This window comes from Colias philodice, chromosome 25 (genome assembly GCF_061535455.1).
Source record: "Colias philodice isolate Cphi_HAF_F1 chromosome 25, ilColPhil1 Martin Lab GWU primary, whole genome shotgun sequence".
Lineage (NCBI taxonomy): Eukaryota > Metazoa > Arthropoda > Insecta > Lepidoptera > Pieridae > Colias > Colias philodice.
Window position 1 is genome coordinate 4,735,979 of NC_143110.1, and position 19,044 is coordinate 4,755,022.

The following is a 19,044-nucleotide window of genomic DNA, read 5'->3' on the forward strand; positions in this document are numbered from 1 at the left end:
GATATATAAAAATACCTATTGAAATAAATAAAAATTACACTACATTTAAAAAAAATATAGTATTTTGTGTGAAAAACAAAAAATAGGCAAATATATATTTATTTTTATAAAAACAGAAAAACTATATTTTTTAAGCTATTGCATAGCTATGACTAGCCATCTTAACAATTAAAAGGCGCATTCTTATTTTTTTAATGAAGGATTTGTTTGTAACATTTGTCGGTGTTGAAAATATAGTATTTTTGCGTACTATATATTTTTTCAACAATATACCCGAAATATAGTACAATACTATATATTATTACTAGCGGTCCGCCCCGGCTTCGCCCGTGGTACATATTTCGCAATAAAACGTAGCCACCAACAGATTATCTGTGCCAAATTTCACCAAAATCGGTCCAGTAGTTTATGCGTGAAAACCATACATACATACATACAAACCTTTCCTCTTTATAATATTAGTATAGATAGTACAGCTGCAGGTCTATTTGACCTAGCAGACCCTGGTGTCAGAGTTTTCAGAAACCGCCTAAAGGCTTCTGACGTGATTTATGTAAATCATATTTATACTCACCTTTTTTAATTCTTTTGCATAACTCGTACGCATATTTTCAATCTTCTTTTTTATTGTTTTTACGGTAGCGTTTTCGTCAAAATTCTTATAAATTCCCAATAAAACTTTAACCCTTAATTTGGCACCGATAAAAATATTCAAAATATATGAATTTGACAATTTTGTGGTTTCAGGAGTATGTCATAAAGTTCTCGAAAAATGAAAAAAAAAATCTACCATTGCCCACTGCTGGGAAAACTGGTGTCCGTCACAGCGGACACTGCCAAATTACGGAAAATAAAAACCACAGTTAATTTTATTTTTTTTACTAAAGAAAAATACAGAAATGAACATTTTAGAACTATTTGATACCGAAGTACAGTTTATTTTATATGGAAATTAAAAAAAAAAACAATTCATGTTTATTTTGTATGAAAATTAAAAAATAAGTCTAAATTCTTCTTCTGTTAGTTGAATTGACTTGCCGGTTTTTTGAACTGAATATAAGTTTGTCTGCTCTACGAAACTAGTAAAAATATCTTGAGAAAAAAAGGTGAAAGAAACTCAAAGGTGAATCATCTTCTGGCATGTCTATGTAATCATCCTCCTCACCTTCTTCTATTGTCGCTTGGTGACGGAATTGAGTTACTTACTTTCCAATAATTGTAAGTCAGCTGAAAGTTTTTTTTTTTTGGTCTTTTGGCTTTGACTGTGGGTGGTTTCTTAGTACTTATTTTTCGGGGTGCTAATCAAGAAGCTATTGGTGTTATAGGCATTGCAGGCAATCTAGGAATAGCAGATAGGGATAGAACATTTTCAAAAAAAGACTCGCCAATTTACGCACGAAAGACTCTGGTCATCAGCAGGTCTATCAGAATCTTCGGAGTATAATTCTTCATCGTCGGATGTATCTATTGTTACGTTAGCAAGGGAAAATGGTGCAGGAGAAAACAAGGGGTGGAAGAATTAGTACTTGCATCATGCAATTCAGTTTCCGAATCTGATATTTCGCTAGCATCGGAAGGTGCATGTTCATTCGGCACTAAAGCAATAATTTTACTTGCGCGGTTAGGCTGTTGGCAAAGAAAAAAAATCCAAACTCAGAACCATAACCAAACAAGCAGAAGCACCAACATTTTGGCGGTGTCCGCCGCAGCGGACATAGTAATAAAGTGGTACTTTTCTATACAATTAGCAACGTCCGCTGTGACGGACAAAACATTTTGGTTACAAATAAACACCATAAAAATGTAATAAAGTGTGTATGTTTTTGTAAATAATGATTGAAATGTTTATTATCTAATAAATAAATATATAATTCAATTCATTTTTCCACAAAAAATAAGAAAAATAGGTATAAATACCTTGAGCAAAACAGGTGGCTGCATTTTCGCAGACATTTTACGTCCCAACTGACATATGCAATGTTGTCACAATCATTACTTAATTTTTTACTATTTGTTTATGGTATAAATAAACATTTAATCGATTAGAAATCGATGAACATGAAATAAAAACTTGGCAGGATTTATTTTAAATAAGTGTCCGTCACACCGGACTATACCAAATTAAGGGTTAAAGGCTTCAGCTCGCATGTCTTTATTCATGTAGTCTTTATGTTCTTTTTGCCACAAATACGGCGTGTTTTTATACGTGTCAAATATGCACAATAAAACTTCCTTTTCTTTGTTGCACGCCATTGTAGGTACTAGAAAATTACGCGCCAGGCGACGGAACGAACGGCCGCTTCGCGGTACTCACTTACGACCACTCCACACACTAGTCGCGCGGCAACTGAGCTCCCTAAGCGCCCTAAACGTTATTACATCACCCAATCTGCAGGGCGCTTAGGGAGCTAGGCAGATCGGGCAGACCCGATCGCCCTAAATCGGGACACTAACTCCCTAAGTCTTATTACACCACTCTTAGTTAGGGTTAGGGTCCCTAAAAATTGGGTGGTCTAATAAGCCTTTTACTCGTATCTGACATATTACTTTTATTTGCAGGAAGAGTTTTGTGCTTGCTCATTATTGTCCGAAATATGTACATTTTGCGCACTGTGAATACATAAAAATCAATGTAAAGTTATATCGTTGGGTACCTGAATGGTTTGTTAAGAAGTGCTTTGATCATAGCTCTTTGTGCTTGTTCAGCTTGTAAAATAGTGTTTTTCGAAGCACCACCCCAGGCTGTGATACAGTAGCTAATAATTGATTCACACAGTGCGGAGTATACTATTTTTAGAACACCTTTATTTGCGGCAATAGGTACGTAATTTTTTGAAGACAAAGATGAATTTCCTTATGCGGGAGGAGATTGCATCAAGGTGTTTTTTCCACGATAGGCAAGCATCTAACCAAATTCCCAAATATTTTACTGTGACAGCCCTATCTATTGAATACATTTTAATTTTGTTAAGATTAATTAAAAGACTAATTGAATAAACAAATATTTATTTAAAATCACAACAGTTGCATAACTGAATAATAATTGTGATTACAAAATTAATACACTCGACGGCAATGAAAACAACACCTGCATAGTAATTAACCCGTTTTCTTTTTTTATCTGGCTTTCGAACAAGGGACCCTGTTGCATCGAAATGAAATGAAAGATCCTTGTGAGCTTTCAGTAGCTCGATCTGTTCGTTAATACCCAGGTAAGTCGTGAACGGCGTAGAAAATTTTTTAATGTACGGATGATATTGCTTAGCTTCGATCATTCTGAGCATAACATCAACGCTATCATCATTATGCCGATTATTTTTCAAGTTGTTTTCTGATTTAATCTTTTGCAAGACATCCAATGATGTAGCAAATTGATGATTATGCTCATTTTGAGCCAAGTCCGTGTCCATATCAGACACCAATTGTTTCCGTACTGTGTTCGGTTTTGCAAATCTTAATCGTTCCCTCAATACCTCACGCTGGGTCTTAGATACAGAATAAGCCAAAGGTACCGTATGGTTTGGCTTATCATTTGTTGAATTAATTAAAATTTTCGCCTTCAAGTTTATCAATTGGCCTTTAAATCTATACCGGATATTGCATTCAGGTTGCTTACATACGGCACCATCACGGAAATTATTAAATTTATTATGCTCAAATCCATTGAAAATGAGCATACAACAAATACCGTGTAATTTCGGTAAATCATGACGAAGCACAGAATGGAATAGATCTGAAATAACCATGCTGTTACGACAAATTTCAGATATACAAATTTCAATTGATTTTATAAATAAATAAATAAATAATTTTATTTTTTTCAGGCCAATGTTTATAGAAAAGATCCGTGAAATCTTTTTCATTCTTGTCCCAACAAAAAAATAAATTTGTGCGCAATTGAACATATCTTTTTTTGGCGCAGTTTGAAATAATCACAAAGTTTTTTAAATAAGATTTTATTTTTTGTTGGACCATTGACAACCTCGTCCAAATTGTCCACTAAAGTGCTGTAAGAACAGTTTGGTGACAAAACTTCATGATTAAGTAATATAAATCACTGTCATTGTTTGAAAACACTAGCGTTGGAACCCGTGTAGCGTACTGCGCACAACAGTTGTGCGTAACTCGTAAAATTAAAAAAACGTCTTCACAAATATCATCAAAATGACTAAATGTTGTGTAATTAGGTGTAAAAACGTTGGCATTCACAAATTCCCAATAAATCCTATAGACCGGGAGATACTGACACAAAATTTCGAGTCATTTGTAACAGGATGGCGGTTCTACAGGGGTCTTAGTACGCAATGACAAAAAGAAAAACGATGGCGTGAACGCTGGTACCGGCGGCTTAGTCGCGTGGGCGTTAGTCGAACTCGTCGGAAAATAGCGAAAGTCAAACGATTTGTAACAGTATGGCACTTATTTTTCCTGTAAGTTTGAGGATCAACAAATATAAATACAAAATTTCAAAGATCTAAGTGTTGGAAATCCTCACTTATATAAATTAATAATAAATTAAGTTTTCAAGTTTAACAGCACTTTTTCCCCCTACTAGAAGTATGGCAAATATAATAATGGTCACATTTTATCAAATACTCTCCAAAAATCCAAATGCAATACTGGTACAAAAAGTTTGGCGAAATAAAAATTTTTTGCAGATTTTCGGCGGTATGGCGACCATTTGGAATCGTCCGAAAAGTATGGCATGGCGATTTTCGTAAATGGCTGCACGACGATAGTTACCTGTGCAAAAGTTAGCCTGGTACAAATGGTTGAATGATTGTTTTATTTAAATCAACACATTCGCGTCGGTATGGCGGGCTGTAAGTCACACCGGAAAAGTATGGCATGACACTACCGCCTACTACTTTTTTATGGGCTATCGGTAAATTCTAAAATTTTTGTGTTACAAATCGTTTGACTTTCGCTATTTTTCCGACGAGTTCGACAAACGCCCACGCGACTAAGACACCGGTACCAGCGTTCACACCATCATTTTTCTTTTTGTCATTGCGTACTAAGACCCCTGTAGAACCGCCATCCTTGTTACAAATGACTCGAAATTTTGTGTCAGTATCTCCCGGTCTACTACTATAAGAAGAAAGTGGATAGCTGCCGTAAGGATTAAAAACTTTGAGCCTAAAAAACGACGAGGTTATGTCGAGATCATTTTCATGAAAATGACTATCAATCATTAAGTGTGACTACAGGTGAGTGTTATAAACGTTAGTTCTTTCATTTAAGATAATGCCTCTGTAAACCTAAATTAATAACATTACATAATGTCAAAAAAAAAACATAATTGTTCATCTTGTTTTTAGGTTTGCCTTGTGCACACAAGTTTTTAAAGAAAGACGCAGTACCGAGTCTCTTTTCATGGAACCAAAAAAAATATCAGCCAGTGCTTGTGCAAGAGACGAAAGACATGCAAAAAGGAACCTTCAAAAGGATCTTTTTCAACAGCAATCAAGTGAACATCCATCTACTTCAAGTGACCCACAGCCTTCAACATCTACAGGCCCACAGCCATCGACTTCTCAAAATCCACAATATAATATAATGGAATATCAAAGAGAGTTAGAAATTTCTTCCCTTGATCCACCTGTTGATTGTGGTGACAATGTTAATCAAAATAAACAATCATCAGTTGCTACTCAGACTGCCACAATGCTGTCTCTTTTTTCAGCAGATATTTTACTAAGCGGTGAAGAGTCAGTAAAGTTTTACACTGGCTTAGAAAATTATGAAAGATTTCAATTTGTTCTATCAACATTACTGCCAATCATCTTAAATACAGGTGGAGTGGGGTAAGTGGAGTTTCAACTGAAGATCAGTTTCTTATGATGCTGATAAAACTTCGAAGAGCAAGTACTGATCTTGAACTTTCGAAAATGTTTGGTATCAGTAAGACACAAGTTTCAAACATTTTCATCACGTGGGTGAACTTCGTCAATGACTTATGGTCAATGATAGACATTTGGCCTCAAAGAGACCTTGTTCATTTTTACATGCCAGCAGAGTATAAAGAAAACAAAATGCCAACAAGGGTGATTATAGACTGCACAGAGATACCCATCACAAAACCAAGTGACCCAAAATCACAGCAAATTACTTTTAGCAATTATAAAAATAAAAATACAATAAAGTTTTTAGTGGGCTCTACCCCTGGAGGATTGTTATTCTATTGTTCTGAGGGCTTTGGTGGCTCAATTAGTGATCGGCAAATGATTGAGAGAAGCAAGCTGTTGAAAATGTGCTATGAGGAGATAGTATATTGGCAGACCGAGGCTTTAATGTTCAGGACCTATTTGCATCCAAAAATATTGCTATAAATATACCTAGTTTCTTACGTGGGAAAGCTCAATTGCCAGGTCTTGCTCTTTTTCATGACAGGAAAATAGCCTCACAACGTGTACATATAGAGCGCTTAATTGGATTAACCAAGACATATAAGATATTAAAAACTGACCTTAATGCTTACTATGTGCCGTTAGCTTCGAAAATATTTTTTATATGTTTAATGTTGTGTAATTTCCGAGAGTGCATTGTAAATAAAATAAAACTAATAAATAAATTTTAGCTGTTTTTATTTTATTATAATAATCTTTATATAAATATTTATTTATGATTTCAGCCTTCACATAATTATTGAAAAAATAATCTAATTTTAGTAGCATGTCTTTTAGGAATAACTCATCTTTTTCAATATAAATTACTTTCATGTCTTTAAAAGTATATATAATAAAATTGCAGAATTTTCTGCCACTGCAATACATTTGTCCTTGTACTTGAAAATAATATGGACAGGTTTTTTTTTAATACCAGTTCTCCATTTTGAGTCTGAATGTATGGTACAGTTTCAGGACTAATAAGCCTGTTTCTGCTTACATATGGGCATTTTATTTCTAAAACAGTATCTTCGCCAAGTAAGGCATCTGGTGAGGCACTTAGGTAGGGCCTATCTTTTGATATAAACATGCCACACTGCACAGGAACCAGCCCATATGTTTCTGAATATTTCTTCAGTGCATTTGGTTCATTTATTAGACCATGCGCTGTGGCTCTGGATGAAAATTTTTTTTGTTTGAGTAACTGTGTTCATACCTTACAGTTGTCAATTTTAGATGTTTGCAAAAATACTCAAGTTGAAGAAGTAATTGATGTCGCAAGAAAAGCTGCTAAAATATTGCGAACTCAAATACATGCTGCTATAATCGCAAAAGCACGAAAAAACCAAGCAATCCTAGGTGCAACTCCACTGTTGACATGATAAAAAGGCTAATAGAATTAAAGGAGATTTGCGACAATGCTCAAGATGACAATCTGAACTTAACGAAAACGACTTGGAATACACTACAAGATTATTTGATTTCTCTATCACCCGCTAAAGAGCTATCAAAAGTCCTGCAACAAGAGCAGCTCACAATTGGTGACTTTTATTTGCAGTGGCTGTTGTGCAAAATTAAATTAAAGAATGGTTAACACAGCCTTGAGCACATTGCTGATCACTTCTATGGAGAACAGGGAACAGACTTTATTGAATAACAGTGCTTTTATCTGTGCAATGTTTCTCGACGGGAGAGTAAATTCAGTACTTTCTGGCGACCAACAAGAAACCGCAAAATCAAGATTACTAGAATTACATCGCCATTTAATAAATTTAAATAATAATAAAGAAAATGAGCCCCATTCTTCTTCAAGTTCAGGATCCCTGCCGAAAACAAATGCTAATGACAACAGCGCAAGAAAAGAGTTAGAAAACTTTCTGAGTGTAAAATACGTTGAGGCTCAAAGTGATATACACGTTCTTTTACAACGCCGCATGAATGTGCCAGGTAATGTGTTTGGAAATGTAGATGAAGAATTGACGGTGTTTCTTAAAGTACCTCTGTTAAAATCAACTGAAAACATTTTGAAATACTGGGAGATGAATAAGATTATCCTCGGCTTTATAAATTAGCTTGTGTCGTGTTAGCTACTCCAGCGACACAAGTCAGTGTGGAACGACTTTTCTCCTCTTTGAAGTTTGTCGTTTCGTACCGTTTTAATTTGAAACACAGTTTGATTGAAGACGTTATTTTTATTCGTAATAACACATTTTACAACAAATGTAATAATAACTAGATAAACGATTTGTGATGATTGTCGCCAAAGCAATATAATTTTAAGGCCGTTCTAATCGCTTTTGTATTTAAGTTAATAATAATTATATCAATCAAGAATAAGGAAAAAATCAGTATAATTTATAAATTAATTTAATTATTTTTTAAAGTAATTTATACAGGGTCCTTCTTAATGTGCTGATACTTTTTTAAGAGGATGATCAGACCGTCAAACTGATCAACTTTCTCTATGGGACCAACATAGAATTCGCAAAATAAATATCAGAAGATTTTCAAATAATTTATCACTTTTCATTGAAAGATTTATTTTAGTTAATGATTAGTTATTATAATTCCAAAGTTAAAAAAAAATAATGTTTAAGTTTCAAATATAATACAGTATTTGTTGAAAATATTGTTGGATTTTTAAAATATAAATTTTAAAAACATATGATAACATAAGATTGTTAATTCCAGTATCTAGTCGTGCTGAAATTGTATGGCCAGCGTTAGGTAAAATTACACTCGAGAGCAATGAAAACGGGTCGCCAAGATATAGGCTAAGTTCATATGACCGCGCGGAGCCGCGCGGAGCCGCGCGGTAAGAGCATTCACATGACGGCAAATGTATGCGCGGCAGTCTGGCATCAACATTGCTTAAGAATGGACGTGGAGGAGGCAATTTGCTTATGGATTTTATACCGAAGGCTGAGACGTCGCAGAAGAAGACAAAGACGATACTGGGTGCATCCCATTTTAAGTGAAAGACTTTCTTCAAGCCTGTACATTACTTTATATCCCGACCTGAGACTACATGAAGAAAAATTTTTTAACTACTTCAGGATGTCTGTTGCATCTTTTGATTTTTTATATGATTGTGTTGAGAACGATTTAAAACCCAGTGAAGATGCTATTAGATATTGCATATCACCAAAAGAAAAACTCATAGTAACATTACGGTAAGTTAATTCTTTATTACTTAAAAGAAACAACCACTAAACAAAAATCTTTAAAACGAGAAATCAAATAGATAATTTAAGAAATGAGACTTTCCAGCAAATTATATTTTAATTATTATTATTGAATAAATCCAGTTCTTGAGAATCTTCGTATGACCCGGGTGATGTTACTTGTGAAAAATTTGTGGGAGGTGAAGTGTAGGAACTAGTTGTATAACCATATTGTGATGAAGCTTCTCTATCAGAATACTGCATCGAGTCTCTATATTGAGGACTTCTGAATGAAGTTGAATAGTTTCTTGGCTGCTGTTGTGAATTATATGAAGTAGACGGGTAGTTAATGTCTCCAAATGACTGTGCTTCTGCGGATTGGTAGCGCTCTAATAAATTATACATTTCAATTTTCAACTTCAAGCGCCGGTTTTCGGAAACTTTTTTTATTTCCTTAACCAATGAAAGACAAAATAACTTATCTTCATCATCTTCTTCTTTTTTTTCTGTTACATTTTTATTACGAGCATCTATACTCCTTTCTAAAATATTTGCGAAATGCTCATCGGCTGGGTTCAGTTTATATTTCTTTCTGGGCAAATGTTCAATTGAAGATGATTTAACGTTGTTCGAATCAACATTTTCTGAAGTTTCCACTAAGTCAAGGCTATTATCAGTTACTTTTTTTTGGACAACTTGTTTAAGGAATCCTAATCTTTTAAAATATCCATATGAAGTTGTTGAAGCTCCAGAACCAGATTTCAAATTTTTATTTTTTTTAAATTCTTTAACGTAGGCATCTCTTAAATTTTTCCACTTTTTCTGCAAAAATGATCCTAAAACAACAAAAAAATATTTATGTTGCAGGTACTTAGCCAGTGGTTGTTCATTAGCAGAGCTGCAGTATGGTTATAAAATTGGCAAATCTACGTTATCAGCTATAATTCAGCAAGTGTGCCAAGTTTTATGGAGAAACTTAAGAGCTATGGTCATGAGCCCACCAACTACAGATATGTGGATAGAAATATCTAAACAATTTGCCAATAAAGCCCATTTTCCAAATTGTATTGGCGCTTTGGATGGCAAACATGTTCGTTTAATTCGGCCACCACACTCAGGATCAATGTATTACAATTACAAACACTTTTTCTCGTTAGTTTTAATGGCTTTGTGCGATTCTAACTATTGCTTTATATGGGTAGACATTGGAGCTTACGGAAAAGACAGTGACTCGGGTGTTTTTAAGGAAACGTCATTTTACAAAAAACTATCAGAAAATTTGTTAAACATTCCTGAGCCCAGATCTATCACCGATAATGAGAACAATGCATTTAAATTACCATACGTAATTGTAGCTGACGAAGCCTTCGGTATGACTAAAAATCTGATGAGACCATATGGAGGTAAAATGTTGTCAAAAGAAAAAAAAATATTTAACTACCGTCTTTCTTTAGCACGAAGGTATGTTGAATGCACATTTGGAATAATGTGTAACAAATGGCGAATTTTGCACCGGCCAATAGACGTCAAGATAGATTTTGCCAATGATATCGTCAAAGCCATTTGTGTTTTACATAACTTTGTTAGGACAAGAGATGGTATAAAATCCGAGGACATGAATTGTCCAGCGCCATTACCTGACATAAATCCCACTAACACTGGACGTCCAATTCATGAAGCAGATAATGTTCGAACTAAATTAACGAATTACTTTGTAAGTGAAGGTAAATTAGATTGGCAAGAAAAATATATATAACTCTTATATAATATTATACATACCGCACCTTTAAAGTAAAACCGTTACTAAACGAAAATTTTCATGAATTGAGTTATCAATGCCATCTATGTAAAATATACGTAAACTACAACATAAACTTGTCATTTTTGTAAAATATTGTATTTTACGCCATCTAGCGGTAAATTAAAGCGTTACCTACTAAACCGAGTTATGATCGGCTCGCGAAATACAATATTGTGTCTATATCAATAAGAAGGAACATGTTCGTAGAAGAGTCATAACGGAAGTTTAAAGTAACAGTGTTATTACCTATTTGGATAAACACGGCTGTATGTCACAGAAAAGGAAAAGTGTTTCAATTTATGGTAAAGTGTTACTGGTGTTACTATAATAATATAAATCAAAATAAATAATACTGTAAATGAAAAAAAATTACTTTCGTAAATCACGTGTCATAATGTAAACAGAGATCTATTGTTGTGGAGTGGACTGTATGAGATTTCATAACGGTTTTACTTTAAAGGTGCGTACGATTGTAACTTACCCAAGTTTTTCTTTTTTTCTTCAGAATCATTATTATTGCAGAAAATTAAAACTAATTCTTCCCAAGATCTTCTTTTTATTATTTTATTCGAATATTCCTTGGAGTTGATATTCCAGATAGCTTCTCTTTTTTCAATCTCGTCGATAAGCAAATCGATAGATACAATGTCGTCTTCGTCGGTGATCATATTTTCTGCAATCTATGCGACTATCCGTCTCAACACGCGCGGATCAACTGAATAGGTCGGTACAAGTTTGTAGAACTTGAAACGCGCGGTGCCGCGCGGTTTCTCGCGGTTCAAGAACCAGCGCGCGGGTCGGAGCGCGACGCGCGGTACCGCGCGGTGATGTAAACAATACTAGCTGTTTACTTCGATCTTGTACCGCGCGGTCGAAAGATCCGCGCGGCTCCGCGCGGTCATATGAACTTAGCCTTACTGTTGTCAGCGCGCGTCAACGCGCGCTTTGAGATCATTGGTTTTCCATATTGCCGTTCAGTTGAGCGCAGAGTATAAGGGTACGTTCAGATGACAAGCGTTCAACGCGCGTTGAACGCGCGCTAATCTTTTGTTTAGTGTGCACATGATACGCGCTTGCCAGGCGTTGAACGCGCATTGCCGCGACCGCCATGGTTCAGTCAGTAGAGTTCATTTGTCGAAGATGGACGTAGAAACTGTTTTAACGGTGATATTATACCGACGGTTAAAACGACGCAACAGAAGACGGAGATATTGGGTCCACCCAATTTTGACAACCAGGCTGACTGAAAGCCAGTACATAATCTTGTATCCTAAATTAAGGCAATACGGACCCAAATTTTTCAACTACTTCAGAATGTCCATCAAGTCATTTGATGACTTACTGTCTCTCATAAACGAGGAACTCGTAGCAGATGAAAACGCTGTGCGATATACCATTTCATCAGAAGAAAAACTCATTATTACATTGAGGTAAGTTTTTTATTAATAGACATATCTGTATACGTATTTTTTTATTAATCAACATATCTATAATATAGTAACTTGTTATTAATGAAAATAATGAACATATCTATAAATCAATCAAATTAAATTAAATAAACTTGTTTAGGAAAGATTTTTTCAAAGAAAAAACAATAAGTTGTTAGTCGCAGAATAAATCTAACTCCGATTCGTTGCTGGTATTAGTTGGTGCTGGCGATGGAGTGTGTGTTACTGGCGATTGAGATCCCATTGCTGTAGTATAACCGTAATGCGCTAAGTTATTTGGCACACCAGATTGCTGTGATCTAAAATCATAATAGTGAAAGTCTTGATTACGCTGCTGTTGTGACAAATAATTTCTTTGTGGTGGTACCGGGCTGTGATAATTTTGATTTTCAAATGTCTGATGTTGCACATTTTGGTTTTGCAAGATTAAATTATAAATGGCAATTTTAGTGCGAAGCCGTTTATATTCCGGGATTTTTTTAATCTCTTTAACGAGTGACAAACAAAACAGCTTATCTTCATCGTCATCTTCTTTTGGGTGCGAAACATTTTTCTGTGCTAAACTGCTCTAATATGCTTGCAAACCTTTCGTCAGCAGGACTTATTTTTTGTTTTTTTCTTGAAGTAGATTTAGGACTCTTAAAAGCAGAACTTCCTTCTACTTCAGCAATTTCTGACGAAGCTGATTCATTATCTGTATTGAAACTATTTTCTGTATGTTTGTCGGCTATAGATGGCTGTAGAAATTGTAGTCTATTATAATGAATATATGATAAGGTTTTGGAAGCTCCTGATCCAGATTTAACAGTCTTCATTTTCTTGACCTCTCTCATATAATTATCTCGTAAACTCTTCCATTTCTTTTGCAGAGATGACGCTGAAAAAAAAGCAGATTTTAGCAATAGTTCGTGTTTTTTTTTTTCAGGTATTTGGCCACGGGATGTTCATTTGGTACATTAAGCTACAATTACAGAATTGGCAAATCTACTGTGGCTACCATAATACCACATGTATGCGAAACTATTTGGAGAAAATTGAAACCCATTGTTATGAGTGAACCAACGAAAGAAAAATGGTATGAAATATCAAAGATATTTGAAAAGAACTCAAAGTTTCCCAATTGTTTGGGAGCCTTGGACGGAAAACATATACGGTTAATACAGCCTGAACACACGGGTTCCATGTATTATAACTATAAACATTTTTTTTCGCTAGTTTTAATGGCGCTAGCGGATGCAAACTATTGTTTTGTATGGGTTGACATTGGTGCGTACGGTAAAAATAGTGACTCGGGTATATTCAAGAATTCTTCATTATACAAAAAGCTGACTGAAAGGTCATTAGACCTGCCTGAGCCAAAGACATTGTTAATACAAAATAGACCGACAGTGTTGCCATATGTGATAGTGGCTGATGAAGCTTTTGGTATGATGGAGAATTTAATGCGACCCAACGGGGGAAGGTCACTCACCTACGCTAAAAAAATATTTAATAATCGTTTGTCATTAGCACGCCGCTATGTTGAATGTACTTTTGGCATAATGTGCAATAAATGGCGTATTTTACATAGGCCATTAGATGTTAACATCGGTTCTGCAGAAAAGATTGTAAAAGCTATATGCACGCTTCATAACTATGTATGAAAGAATGAGGGATGGCTACAATTTTGACGATACACTGTATACTCCACAACTGGAAAATCTAACCTCACATTATACTGGGCGTGCTGTGCGACAGGCGGATAATGTTCGAGAACATTTAACAAATTATTTCATTAACGAAGGAAAACTTGATTGGCTGGATCACAACGTTTAATTTGTAACACAAACTGATTGTAAATGTAAATAAATATATGTACTCACATAATAATTTCTTCTTTTCTTCACTATCATCTCCTTCACAGAATATGAGGACAAGTTCTTCCCAAGCCCGTCTCTTTGAATTCCTATCTGAATAATCGCTACTTGTCATGTCCCATATCGCAGGACGTTTCTCTATTTCATTTATAAATAATTCCATATTAAAAGCTTCGGTTTCCATTTCGGACGATTTCTTCAGGACCCGATGAACCCTAAAATACGTCCATCCGCGTCGAAAGCGCGCGCTCAACTGAACCAAAGAGAATATAATCACTACGTTTTAAGAGACGGGACTTTCTTTATAGATAATAGAATATAGATTCAATTTACATGGCACTCCAATACCAACATAAACGTCAGAGACGTCAAACTGAACAGAGTACCAACCTAACAGGCTGTATACTGCCCAACTAAGCGCAAAAGCGGTAACTCAAAGAAAGCGAGTTTTGAGATAATTGAAGTTATGTAAAAATAGTTATATATTTACTTTATGTATAGTTTTTTTTATTTGTTAAAAATAAATATAAAAATAAATATAATAATAATATAAATATATAATATAATATAAATATAATTTATAAATATTATTTATACAGGGTGTACCAAAAAGTAGTGATGAACGGAAGCTGAGAGGTAGAGGACCTAAAGGGCTATCCGAATCACCCCCATGTATGTTATGCGATTTTTCATATTTTCGGAGTTATGACGTTTTTTTCAATTTTTCACCTATCGCCGAGTACGATGATATTTTCACTCATGCTGACGTCAATGATTGCGGAAGATGCTTGATTTTTTTTGTGTGCTAAGCTGAAAGAGAGGCCAATTCAGTATGGTAACATTTACTATCGTTAGATCTTTGAATGGAATAAAAAAAAGAATTAAATGGCAAGAAAGATAAAATTACCCAGTATGTTCACCACTTCAAGGGCCCGTAAAAAAATAAAATCACATAAAAAAAGTTTTCCGTTTGACTTTTAAAAACTTGCTCTATCTATCAGATAGCTACCCTGAAAATTTCATTTAATTATTCAGAAAGCTTCAATCGAAAAATTTAAATCAAAATGTGGTAAGTGCAAAAATTGAATTAACTTGATGATCATTAAAACCAATAAATAGGTGTTTAATTACCAGAAATTTTTAAATTAACCCCGCTGTTGCTCAATGCAAGTGCGACATCACCGTAAAAAGTTGTCTTTTAAATGTCTGAATGCCCTTTTATCATTTTTAATGGTTTCTTCTGCTACTATGAATTTCCGGGTTATTTCGTCCAAATTGTGGCAGTCTCTCGTCTTTGTAGTATCCCCAAGGAAAAAAATCAATAGGGTTTATGTCCGGGGACCGTGCAGGCCAGGCTAAAGGGCAAAGATACCCTGAAAGATGGATTGGTCGTTGCAGCCTGCGCATGCGCCGGTGATGCCTGCCTTAAAGCCTGGCCTCCACGGTCCCTCGACCTAAACCCCATTGATTTGTTTCAATGGGAATACTAAAAAGACCTCGGCTACTTGAGAAAATGCCACAATTTGGACGAAATAACCCGGAAATTCATAGTAGCAGAAGAAACCATTAAAAATGATAAAAGGGCATTCAGACATTTAAAAGACAACTTTTTACGGTGATGTCGCACTTGCATTGAGCAACAGCGGGGTTATTTTAAAAAATTCTGGTAATTAAACACCTATTTATTGGTTTTAATGATCATCAAGTTAATTCAATTTTTGCACTTACCACATTTAGATTTAAATTTTTCGATTGAAGCCTTCTGAATAATTAAATGAAATTTTCAGGGTAGCTATCTGATAGATAGAGCAAGTTTTTAAAAGTCAAACGGAAAACTTTTTTTATGTGATTTTATTTTTTTACGGGCCCTTAAAGTGGTGAACATATTGGGTAATTTTATCTTTCTTGCCATTTAATTCTTTTTTTTATTCCATTCAAAGATCTAACGATAGTAAATGATACCATACTGAATTGGCCTATCTTTCAGCTTAGCACACAAAAAAAATCAAGCATCTTCCGCAATCATTGACGTCAGCATGAGTGAAAATATCATCGTACTCGGCGATAGGTGAAAAATTGAAAAAAAACGTCATAACTCCGAAAATACGAAAAATCGCATAACATACATGGGGGTGATTCGGATAGCCCTCTAGGTCCTCTACCTCTCAGCTTCCGTTCATCACTACTTTTTGGTACACCCTGTATATTATATAGGGTGTATTTGTTATCACATTAGTTAAATTATCAAAAATGTATAATAATGTACTTTATTCATGAGATACGGTTACACCGCTTAGTAAACTATAGAATTAAAATTGAGATACCGCTTTTTCGTTAGCTCTTCTCAAACATGTGTGTATACAAAAAGGAATGTATTTTCTATCGAATAAAATATGTATTATTTGAAAAAAAAACAATTAAAGTATATATATAACGTTTTTTTATTATTAAAATTTGAAATTACATAAAAAAATATTTAAAAACAAACGGTTTTTGGAAGGAATTTTAGTAGTCAAAAGTAGGAGTTTAGGAGTTCTCTCCAAAAGGACATTCTATTTTGTGGTATTATATTTTGAAAAGATTTCAAAATATTTTCTTTTTTGTTTCTTGAAATTCCTTCCAGAGCAGTTTTCTTTTTTGGTGGAGGCAAGACATGACTTTTTAAAATTTTTTTTCCTATAATGCTAGCAGTAATTGCATTTTGATCGAATCCTGTTTTGTAGGTGATATGAAAACTACCTCTTTTAACTTCAACTTCAACCATTTCGCTGACATATGGACGATATATATTTTATCGATATCGATAAAATATAATATGTACAGGTTAGAAATTAGGCCCCATATTGTTTTATTACTTACTCCACGTCATAAGGTTAAGATCCGAGTCCATATTTAGGAGTCCAATCTAGTTTAGTGGTAAACAAGCAATAAAATAACTAATCAGTACAAGATTGGACTTAAATAATAGACTCGAGATAAAAACTTTCTGCTTTTAGTAATAACAATTTATTGAAAACAAAAGAAAACATTTATGATTTTGCGATGCCCTGTTGCTGTGCTTTTTTCACAGTGTCTGCAATTGATTCCTCAGCCTTTGCGAAGGAAAGATTTGTGCGATTGCATTCATTTCGAATCAAAAGATGGCACAGACGAACAAGCAATAATTGAAGCAGACGATCTTTGTGGTCATTACAGATCCATAGCAAATTGTCACATTTCGATAATATCATCGTGACGGCTTGCTGAGAAATATGTCTTTCATTAAGGATTGGCTTAACTTGAGCTTCAAACAATGATGTAGCTGATTCAACTAGCTTGCATAAATTTATTGTGGGATACGTAAGACTTTTTTTGTCTTGCCACCACTCACGACGTTTTATGTAGCTGTAAATTGGTGTATCACATTGCTCTAGGTTTTCAATTTTTAAACTTAGCGTGCATTTCTCGCATTGCCACCTGATTTTTTTTAATACCACCGAAGCCAAATAACCCGCGACATACACAGTAGGTTGTTTTTCAAACGATTCGAACAATCTGTTTTCGATCTCTAACAATTCTACATCATTAATCTCTAAAAAATCTAAATGATCATCTGGAAAGTGCGGGTTTTCAGGAATTTGAAAAACAGAAGCATTAGCACTTTCAGGCAATTGAAGATCCTTTTCTTGTAATAATAATAATAATAATAATAATAATTAATAGGCGTAGGGATGTGACGACCCCATCGCCCCCGGTTGGCATATCTACAATAGATATCCCAACCGTGCAGTCAGTCACCCCGCAGGGCACCTTGTGGCGAGGTGTCGGGGAGTAGCGACCCCGCGGGAACCGAGCGCTCCCGGGGGAGGTCCCTGTCCTCACCTCTGGACTGTCCCAGTGGCAGTTCGGAGTGAACAATGACGAGGTTCAGGATCCCCCACCTCTGGCTTGCCTTTGTTGGCCGTCCAGAGTGGAGCCGCCAGAGCTATATGCTCGGGGGTGGAAGTGTCTAATGGCGTAATAGCGGGGAAACCCGCTCCGGGCCTGCGGGCCCGCGATGGTGAAACCGGTGCCGCACCTCTCTACACCCCTAGCCGTTCAGCTGATGTTGCCCCCTTGTTGCCATTCTCGGTAACCTTTTTGGGAGCCCATCGACCGAACTGGCGAGTCACCGTCTGCCATTATTTTCAATTTTTAATATTGAAAAGGCAGACGTCCATAGTCCCCATAGAACCAATATACCAGTCCATCTAACACCCCCTTCCATAACCCAGTTTTGTTCATTTCCATTTTTCTGCAATAGTCCTACATTGGCCGCGGATTGCCCAGGGCTGTATCTCTATAGTGCAGTCATGGGCAGGCTGCGGCTGGTGTCCCACAACACATTAAATTCTCTAAAGGGCCTCTGCGTGTTGGACCTGTGTCCCCACGTAAGCCTTCCAAAGGACCGGGTATCTTCCTTCTGGTGGTACCCGTGTATTATGGAGAGAGACATAATAATTAACTCTTTATTGTACACCAAATAAAACAATACAAAAAGAATAACAGCAAATAGGATTATCGTACAATAGGCGGTCTTATCACTAACAAGTGATTTCTACCAGACAACCTGTGATCAAGGAAATGCTGGAAGATTATAATTTTGGATTTTTGTAATACTACTACTTGAGAATAATTTTCAACTTGAATCGCTTCGTTTTTTTCAACATGTTGAAAAAAATCTTCGAAGTCAATAATTGCTTCGTTTTCATCCACTTCGCAGTTTGTTCCTTTACCAACAGGTGTACTCAAATTTGTCAAAATATTGGACTTTAAAGCGGCTGTAAAATGATAACATGTTGGGAAATGGTTCGTCGGACAATGTTGTCGAATCATTCCAAAAAGGTTTTCTAAGCTATCCTGATTTAG

The 19,044-nt window shown here is 35.4% G+C and overlaps 1 protein-coding gene and 1 pseudogene across 2 annotated transcripts; both read right to left on the bottom strand.

Moving 5' to 3' along the window:
* Positions 1–9,055: 9,055 nt before the first annotated feature.
* LOC149477345 (uncharacterized) lies at positions 9,056–11,598 on the bottom strand. Its single transcript, XM_089711056.1, has 2 exons — positions 11,335–11,598; positions 9,056–9,888 (listed from the first exon to the last, which is right to left on the bottom strand). The coding sequence occupies exons 1-2, from the start codon at positions 11,519–11,521 to the stop codon at positions 9,170–9,172; spliced, it is 906 nt and encodes a 301-aa protein (XP_089567182.1). The 5' UTR covers positions 11,522–11,598; the 3' UTR covers positions 9,056–9,169.
* Positions 11,599–12,339: 741 nt separating this feature from the next.
* LOC149477346 (uncharacterized) lies at positions 12,340–14,613 on the bottom strand (annotated as a pseudogene). Its single transcript, XR_016317688.1, has 2 exons — positions 14,164–14,613; positions 12,340–13,178 (listed from the first exon to the last, which is right to left on the bottom strand). The product of XR_016317688.1 is annotated as an uncharacterized LOC149477346 (transcript).
* Positions 14,614–19,044: the final 4,431 nt, after the last annotated feature.

Bases quoted from the DNA above. Each gene is read 5' to 3' on its own strand.
- LOC149477345 (XM_089711056.1), bottom strand. From the start codon at position 11,521: ATGATCACCGACGAAGACGACATTGTATCTATCGATTTGCTTATCGAC. The intron at 9,889-11,334 runs GTAAGTTACAAT...TTGTTGTTTTAG, and splicing joins AGAAAAAAAGAAAAACTTGG to GATCATTTTTGCAGAAAAAG.